This window comes from Bidens hawaiensis, unplaced genomic scaffold, assembly GCF_021521415.1.
Source record: "Bidens hawaiensis isolate Kalapana, Puna unplaced genomic scaffold, B.hawaiensis_p1.1 tig00046205_1, whole genome shotgun sequence".
In the NCBI taxonomy this organism is placed as follows: Eukaryota; Viridiplantae; Streptophyta; class Magnoliopsida; order Asterales; family Asteraceae; genus Bidens; species Bidens hawaiensis.
This window is the reverse complement of record NW_027498249.1, coordinates 42,160-52,018: the sequence shown is the minus strand read 5'-3', so window position 1 is coordinate 52,018 and position 9,859 is coordinate 42,160. Positions and strand designations below refer to the sequence as shown.

Sequence of the window (9,859 nt, the reverse complement as noted above, 5' to 3'; positions counted from 1 at the left end):
TTTATAGAGTTATACGCGCTCACCAGCATATAGCTGACGTATTTTTCCAACCCATTACAGGTAATTAAGCATTAGAAGCAATAGCAAGGATTGGAGTCTTTATGAAGATAGAAGCGCGTTACAAGATGGCTCCGTTTTTGATAAACTAAATCCTTGTAATATGAAACACGTATTTTGTAAACGAATACTTGGGTATTTAATTCCTAAGTAGATTTTCAATGTAAATTAATATTATGTTCAACCTAAAAGTCTTCCGCTAAAATTAACCCATAAACTCTTGTATATTTACAAAACAGGTACCAACTTGTGGTCACGCGCCTAGGCCCTAAGTCGGGGTGTGACAGAAACAAAGAATAATCCATGGGTTAAGACCAAAGTTCTAGAGCTTCGTGGCAGCCATCCAAGGCTAGCCACCTTAACCTTCCCTAACCGATTTTGATTTACTTGCAGGTAAAAAGCCCTGACAAAACAATCCAACATTGTTAATGTAAAAGTCGAATAAGATAATGCTTTATTCACCAAAAGCTCCCCCAATGGGGTAGCAATCTAGATTAGGGGTGTTCAAAGTTCAATATCCAAAATTTCGAATAGTTAATTCTACTATCTGAATCTGAAAAGTTAGATTTCTTAATTTTTTAATATTTCAAATTCGGATTTTTTGCACGCCCCTAATCTGGATCACCCTGAAGTGTGTGTGTGTGTGTGTGTTTCTCTCTATACTATACTATATATATATATATATATATATATATATATATATATATATGAGGGATATTTTGAGAACCTTGATGAGTTATAAAAACTTTAAGGGGTTGTTTGGGGGAGCTTTTTAAATTGGTTACTTGCTTTTTGAAAATCAAAAGCAACTTTTGAAAAGCTACATTTTGAAGCTTTTGGAGTTGCTTTACCAAACACATTTTGCTTTTCAACAAACAAATAGCAAATAAGCAAGTTTTAGAAGCTCACCCAAACACCCCTAAGAACTTAATATAGACCACACATTTAATTAAACGAGTATGGAATATGTGGCTGCGAATAAATTTGATTAGAAAATTAATCAGGAGAGAGAATAAATACTTTTGATAATTACACAAGTTTAACTTTTAGTTACACATGTGTAATAAGTTGATTTGGTGTGTAAAAAAATACTATAATTTTTTACGTTACTTACACTTACGTATTACATGTGTGTAAACAAAATTCAGAAAAAAAATTGTTACGTTGAGTTCTTTCGAGTTCTTAAAACTCAAAGTGGTTCTCAAAAGAAATCAATTTGTATGTATATATATATATATATCTTTCTCTCTCGATATTAAAAATATTAATGAGTGAAAGATGGACTGTGGGTGATAGATGAGCTTATCCGCGTTTAAAAGATGGATTGAGACAAAATGTGCGTCGCTAACGTGGAAGAGAGAGATGGTGAAAGATGGATTGGGGTGGGCACTCCCATCACCCCCAACGGAACCAATAAATGTGTTTAATTGTTTAATCAAGTTATTTAATCATCTTTATGATTAAAATCCCAAAAAAATATATATTCACAGTATTAGAAACAGCAAATTAAAAAAACTCGGTATTACGGAGACTAAAAGTTAGTAGTATATATACTTCGTTACTTCATATTATGATATTTGCTCTTATTATTATTAATTTCATATAGTTCAGTTTATGATAAAAAAAATATTTTTAATAAAAAATACTAATAATAATATTTTTCCACGATTTTAGAATCTATTTTAAATTGTCACCTTACCTTACCTTTTTTTTTCTTGGAATAATAAAAATGTTTTTAGAACTAAAAAATAAATTTCTTAATATTGAACATTGAACTTGAAGGAAAGAGCAACTAAAAATCAAAAATGAGTCTGTTTGAAATATATATATATATATATATATATATATATATATATATATATATATATATATTACTAAAGTTGGGCTAATCTAGTGACGAATACTTTCCTAAACAAATTTATTTTATAACTATGGTATTCAATGTTGGTTAGGTGATCTCATACTAATAAGAAGTGAAATCTCTATTGTACGGATTAATATTGTTAGAATAGGCGGAGGAAAACACGCTTGTGTGGATTTTTTGAAAATCTCTCTTGTCAGGCTCAGAAACAGCGGGTTTATTACTAGGCCGCCTGTGTTGGCAGAATCTGAAAAATGTTGCTAAGCATGGAAAAAACCAGTGATAAGAATCAACAAGTTTCCATTCCCTTCGTTTATGATACACTATGAGTCATTGCCTCCGAAGTTGTTGCGTCCTGAAAAGAGTTTAGCGGATCGTGCACAGTTCTTATCGGCTCCGAAGAACAATAGCTTTGTTTTCATATGATTAGTTTTGTCATTCAAAAGATGGTTGCGGCGTAACTTGTCGCCCGTGCGCATGTCTCTTTTTTGTAATTGGAACCGTACTTAAATAAAGTATAAACCGACCTTTATTTTGTAGAAAACTATATATTGTTTTAACAATTAAAGTTTTAGAAATGTTTCGCTATAATATTATGTTTATTAATTTTTTCTTTGAAATATAATGAACATTTACACGTTAGTTTCATTAATGAAGATATGGTTCGGGCGTTGGAAAACCAATGATGACGGTGACGAAATATGAAGGTGGTGACGATGGAGTACGACTTTAGTCGCGGTGGTAAGCTTTTGCCAATGACCGCTGATAAAGGTCAAAGAAGATAAAAATTAACATTCAACCACTTTATATTTAATACAACAATAACAGCTAAAAAAGTAATAAATATGATATCTCACATAAGAATACAAAATCATTCACATTTGAATCTTTATTTTTATCCATATAATTTAACTAAAAAAACCATTTTTATTCATAAAATTTGATCACCCGTTAAAACCCATACTCTTGAATTCTCATATTTGTCTTTATTCAATTTAATTATATTTATTTATTTTATATTATATTTTTTACCTTTTGCCGTCACAACATATATATAGAGCAAATAGCAATATATATATATATATATATATATATATATATTAAAAAAAGTCAAGAACTCTTTTGAACTCTTAATAACCAAATATTTTTTAATTTTTTATATATTAACATTATTTAAGAGTAGTATCATATTTTATATATAAATTTTTTATTACATATATTAATCACAAGTTTACATATGTGTAAAATTTATGTACTTAAAAATTTACATATTTGTAACATAGATATGTATAAAAACTAATTTTCAAAATTGTAATCGTGAATATATATATAAAAACTAATAAAACTACACTCAAATAATATTGACTTACAAAAAAATTATAAAAAATGTTAGTCTTTAAGGATTCCTTCAAGTTCTAAAATAATTTAAAAGTTTTGTAATGATACTCATAGGGAATCAGATAGAAGTAAAAAATTTGATAAAATCCTTAAACTTCTTATTAAATAATTATAGTTTGAAATGATATAAAGATTTCAATGTGAATGCTAAGATTAAGATAAGTTATTCAAAAAAGTTAAAAAAGAATTGAAATGAAAAGTTGATTTTCTAAAGTAACAAAAACAGAATTACTTTAATTTAAGAAATTTCCAAAATTTAGGCCAAAATCAATTTTCTTCCCTAAAATCCTTGTGTGATTAAATTTCTTATTTTCTGGTAAGCAACTTTGTTGGCAGTCTACCCAAACTCACCCATATATATCTACCTCTTCTCACAGCCCAATTTAATTCTCCAAAACCCCCTTCACTCTCTCTCTAAAAACCCCATAAAATAATATCTAGAGAGAGAAATGAAAAGACGAAGGTTGTCACCAACTTCATCATCTTCATGCTCATCTTCTTCATCTTCATGCATTAATGAACCTCAGCCTCCAAAATCAAAAAGACCCAGTAGACCCAGTAACAAGATCAACACTCAGAAATCAAATCAAAATCAAAATGCTGCTGCTGATACCACAAGAAGAAGCTCCATTTACAGAGGTGTCACAAGGTACATTAATTACAAATTTCTTCCAAAAAAAAACAAAAAAAAACAATCAAAATTTTGTTTTTTTTCCCAAATTAAGTTGAAATCACATACCCATTTCTTCAATTTGTTGAAATCAGTAAAAAGTTTACAAATTTTTAATTTTTCTTAAATTTAGGTGAAAACAGGGGAGGGTGGTTGTGGGTTACATGCATTGAATGTTCATAAAACTTTCAATTAAATCATAATAAAATCAAATAAATTAGATTAATTCCATTGTAAAGATTCAGTCTTTCAACTTTTTCAAGATCAATTTATGCAAATTTCAGTTAATTTCTTGAAATTTCTCAACTTAAACTCAGACTGTTCAAGAACAGAGTATACATATTCTGAGCTACATGCATGAAATTAATCAAATGATCATGAAAAGATCCCAATTTTTTTGACAGTTTAATCTCCAAGCTTCCAATTGCTTAATTTTTTTAATTTAATTTAATTTTTATTTTTTTGCAAAATTACTAAATTAAACTCTGTTTTTGGAGAACAGAGAGTATTGATTCTGGGTTGCATGCAGGAATTGATTTTAATTATTATAAAAAAATGATTAAAGTTGCATGCAATGAAATTAAAGGAATTTATGCTGATCTTTAACAGGCATAGATGGACTGGAAGATTTGAAGCACATCTGTGGGACAAGGGTACATGGAACAGCATCCAAAACAAGAAAGGAAAACAAAGTGAATACCATCTTTTTCTCTGTTTTATTTTTTTTATTTAATTATTATTATATATATATAATAAACATAAATGACATAGATCTGCAGTGTTAATTTAGTGATAATTTTAGTTAATTTGTTAATTAATTAATTAATTTAATTACAGTTCTGACTGTTTTTTTGGTTGTTCTGGTTTGGTGTGATCTCCTGTTGCTGATTGTGGCCACTATGGTGTCTGATTTTATAGTTTATTTGGGTAAGTATTCTCTCACTTTTCTTTGCCTTTTGTCATTACTTTTTTTCATTTTACTTTAATAATATAAATGGGCTACTCAGCTTTCAACTAAGGTATAAATAAAATTATAATTTGATTACAATAGTCAGTATAAAATTTAATTTAGGATTTTATGCTATTCTTTTTAAAGATAAATAATAAATTCAACCTTTTATTGTGTACACAACAAATTTAGAAAAGAGGACAAAAATGGTATAAGAAAAGTTTGTTGCGCGTACAATAGTTTTTATCGTGTAAATCATCTCTCTTAAAAAAAGTTGTATCGGTATAGTGTCAAAATCATCATCAAATGTGACGTCTGATGATATTTGGATATTTGACAAGTAGTTATGATAATTTTACCGATCTACGAGTCAAATCAAATGTATTACTTATATTAGTTTGTTGTTTGTGTGTTCAAAGTGAACTACGCATACTAGAGTGAATTTGATATTGTAGAGCCGAAAAACATTGGGTTTTGGCCTTTATGGGACAATGTGGTTAACGAAATAGTGTTGTATTTGTGTAGGGGCATATGATAGCGAAGAGGCTGCTGCTCGCACGTATGATCTTGCTGCCCTTAAATATTGGGGACCTGAGACAACACTCAATTTTGAGGTATCTACAAAAATATTGTATATTCTGTCACGCATTTGCTTGTCAATCTCTTTGAACATTGTGCATTTCATATTTCATCATAGTTTGAGGGAAAATTGCAATTGATAAGTCTTTTCGTTCATGAATCATTTATGTATGTATGTATTGCAGATAGATGTGTACCAAAAGGATATTGAAGAAATGGAAAAGTTATCTAAGGATGAATATTTAGCCTCGTTAAGGCGAAGGAGCAGTGGATTTTCGAGAGGGGTTTCAAAATATAGAGGAGTAGCAAGGTAACCGACCATCACTGAACCGATAATATCCATTTATAATTTACTATGGCGAGTCGATTTTTTCTCTAAAAAATACTAAAATTGTTTTTCAAGTAAAACTTGGACATGCATGATTAAAATTAAAAAGATTAATTTATATTAACAAAAAAAAAATGAAGTGATTAGGACATGGTGTGAGTTGTGGGAGATCATGTTTTTTGTGTGTAACATGTGAATTGTGAAATGTTGGTGCAAACATGTGTTTGTATATGTGAAGTTGATTTTACATATGCGTCTTCTATAGTATATACTTTTGTATTATATATAACCCAAGACCGTGATTTATTTGTCTTAAGTTTAGTTATAAAAAGAACCAAAAGATGGGTTGTTGGTTATACCCTAAACAAGACACTTAGTAAAAAGTATGTGGTAGAGAATTGATTTACAAAACTATTTCATTAAAAATTTTTGATAGCGACTTGAATTGTTGTGATGTAGACTTCTTTTTGTTCCAAATGTTGGTCGTTTTGGACTTTTAGATCACTTGGCATTAGAATCACTAAAGAATCACTACACTTGCTCAGCACAAGTTGAATTTTACATGATTCTATTGGTTAGCATGGTATTAGTGGACCCTGTGGGTTTTCCAATAGAGAAAACATGATGTTAACGTACATGGTTTCACTTCTACAGGCACCATCATAACGGAAGATGGGAGGCAAGGATTGGCCGAGTTCTTGGAAACAAATACCTATACTTGGGAACTTACGGTACACGCCAACTCTCACTCTTCGATATATCTTGTGTATATGCATGTTTTTGTCTTGTTTATTTATAGTACATTTTTCTTGATATTTATATATTTAATCACACTTAGGGATTAGGGTTGCTAATAGATTAACAAAAGTAGCCACCGCGTAGGACAAACCCGCTTAAAAATCAACCATCCATCGCTGAACTAATAAGTCATTTAGGCTATTTAAATTCTTGTGGTTAACAGTCCAGCAATGGTTGAGACGATAACCCACTTGCCCTTCACATTTAACCGATAACCGATTGGTTAAAAACATTAAATATAATTATATTATATTGAAAGGAACTAGAATGGAACAATTTGGTAGTTGTTGCTATTAGATGCTTGACTCTTCATATTTAACCGATAACCAATTGGTTAAAAACATTAAATATAACTATATTAAAAAAGAGCGAAACTAGAATGGAACAATTTGTTAGTTGTTGCCATTAGATATTTTGAACGTGTGATTTATGTCAACATCTAGGGATTGCTTTTAAGAACACAATTGTGTACTTTGAATGCCTTTTTGTTTCCAAATTAGTGTGCTCAACTACCAACTTAAAAATTAAAGCACATTTACAATTTCCAGGCAAAGTGAATTATAATAACCGCTCAAATGTTGCTAAATCCTTTCAGTTTTATACATTAACGACAAAACTTATAAATCATACACTTAAACTTTCATCAACTCTTTTACTCATTTGACATAAAAGTTGACTTGGTATGAATTACAGGTTTAAAATAGGTGTGTGTGAGTGTTGATCCTTAAACCAATATTTTCGTGACCGTGAAATAAACACATATAGCTTGTCCGATAAAGCCTCTTTGAACATGTTGATTACAGGCCGAACTGATTGTAACCAAACAGGTGATTCAGAAAGGGTGTTTAAACAGGATTTCAACAATAAATTTGTTTTTTTTTATTTTTCAAAATCAATTGAAATTATTTATTAATTTGTTTAAGATTCTATACTTCAAGGGTCATAATTACAATTAAACATAAATACTCTGTTAATCTGTGTGACTAATTATGACGTGGCACATGCTGACTTGATTTGATTTCTTTTCTTTTAATGATGATGGTTAAAACATATAACACTTCCATTTGTTTGTACCACTCATGATGTACAAGCAACTTGCACTTGCATCTAGTTCCTAAAGGGTTTGGATTTAGTCTGAACACATTTATAAACTTTACATTACCGTTTTGTTTTTATAAACTTTATTAAAGGTAATGTATTTCAACATACAATAATTACTACTTGTTTTATATCAAAACTTAATAGTTAATAAAGAATAAATGTCCAAAATTTGTAATTTAAAGTTTTAAACCCATTGTTTATAAACATTTATGATTCGAGTTGTAGGTTAGTAACTTTAGTATAATCATATGTAGAAAATTAGGCTAAACAAGTTACGAGTTGTATATAACAACTTGCGATTAGACTGATGATTTTAGGGATGAGTAATGTACCCGTACTGAACCGGATACATTCAGTACCAATACGGGAACCACTTTTCAAGGTTTCGTGCAGTGCCAGTATTTTACCAACTTTTTTTGCATTCGGTACCGGTACCCATTTTTGGTAATTTTGGGTATCAGTATAGAGTGTATTAGGCATGGTTTTTGGGTCCAGATCGTATAAGACATAATAATTCCGGTCAAGATATTTGACTGAATAAAACCACCGGACATAGGGTAATAAGATATTGACTTTGCATTTTGTGGGATTCTTATCAGCCGTACAAAACAGACTTTACATATCCAATCACATAGATCCAATCTCACAACAAATAAACAATTACCATGAAAAGACGTGCATGTTTTTATATTTTTTTTTGTCCAAAAAATTACTCCATGATTCTACTCTGTTCTGTTTAAAAATGCAAAATTTTTAATGATTTTGTAAAATTATATTCAAGTTTAATACTCTTTAAGATCTGGTTAAAGATATTCTCTGATAAGTTTATATTATATTTAAACTTTTTACTATTTTGTTCATTAGTAAGCATCATATGCTTGGCTCATTTGATTTTGATTATAATTTTAATCTTTGTTAAAAATATTTTGATTAATTAATTAAATATATTGGTTACTGCAATAATGCAATATAAAAGAAGAATAAAAGTAACTTTAAAGTTTAAAGCCCTTGTTCCAGTATATACTAGAACAGTTCACGTGACCCCTTGTTTTCTAATACTTTTATTAAAAGTTTAAATTTATCAATTAAAATTATGTATTAAATCAGGAAAAACAATTGTTAATTTGTTATTACATTTTGACTGATTAATGCACTCTTTTGAAGGCACACAAGAGGAAGCGGCTGCAGCATACGATTTAGCAGCCATCGAGTATCGAGGCGCAAAAGCAGTGACCAATTTTGATATTAGCATATATGCTGATCGATTGAAAAACATGTCACAAACCCAAACCACCCCTGAGTCTACCGAAGTTGTTGCTTCACCAAAACACGAGCAAAATGAAGAGGTTCGTCAAGACACAAATTGTGAAGAAGAAGAACAACAACAACAGCAAAAACAACCGATCACATTAGAAGACAAAGAAGAGCTGATGCCCGAGATTCATAACCTTGACTTCCCACCTACGGTGGAAGAAGAACACCCGTGGAGCTTGTGTTTGGATTCAAGTTTCCTTCCGCTACCACACTTTACTTTTGACAAATCAGGTGAACTGCTTGACTTGTTTGACGATACGGGCTTTGAGGATAATATTGACATTATGTTTGAGAGTTTGTTGGAAAATGAAGCGGGGAAAGAACACGCGTGTACTACTTCACCTTCATCTTCGTCATCATTGTCATCGTCCTCTATAACGAACCCGCTTTCTTGTCCCGTGTCACATTATTGAGTAGGAGGCTTAGTCCTTTGATTAGGGATCGTGTCGTGTTTTTATTTTGTGTTTTTTTTATATCTTTCGTTGCACTTTTTCTTTAGTGAAATACCATTAAATAGTTTGAGCTTTAATTGTTATTTTTATTTCATGTTGTGGGCTCAACGTTTTATCTAACATTTCCCTAATCTCTTCATTATATGTCTTTTAACAATTTGTGTGGTAAAAGCAAACTGCAAAATGAAAGAAGATAAAGATGAAATGGCCCTTCAGCCCATTGACATAATGTATTGGGTATGGGCCTTATCTTTGGGTTACTAACAAGCAACCCTCTTGTTGGATATAAAATGGCCCAAAACAGGTCAAAAAAACTTAACTTTTATTTAAATGTGAGAAGTAGTATTATAAC

The 9,859-nt window shown here is 30.3% G+C and overlaps 1 protein-coding gene across 1 annotated transcript; it reads left to right on the top strand.

Annotated features, from left to right (window-relative positions):
* The first annotated feature begins 3,526 nt into the window (after positions 1 to 3,526).
* Positions 3,527 to 9,574, top strand: LOC143596287 (uncharacterized). The gene is made up of 7 exons (XM_077075101.1): positions 3,527 to 3,965; positions 4,596 to 4,678; positions 4,905 to 4,913; positions 5,461 to 5,549; positions 5,700 to 5,824; positions 6,497 to 6,573; positions 8,906 to 9,574. The coding sequence occupies exons 1-7, from the start codon at positions 3,766 to 3,768 to the stop codon at positions 9,466 to 9,468; spliced, it is 1,146 nt and encodes a 381-aa protein (XP_076931216.1). The 5' UTR covers positions 3,527 to 3,765; the 3' UTR covers positions 9,469 to 9,574.
* Positions 9,575 to 9,859: the final 285 nt, after the last annotated feature.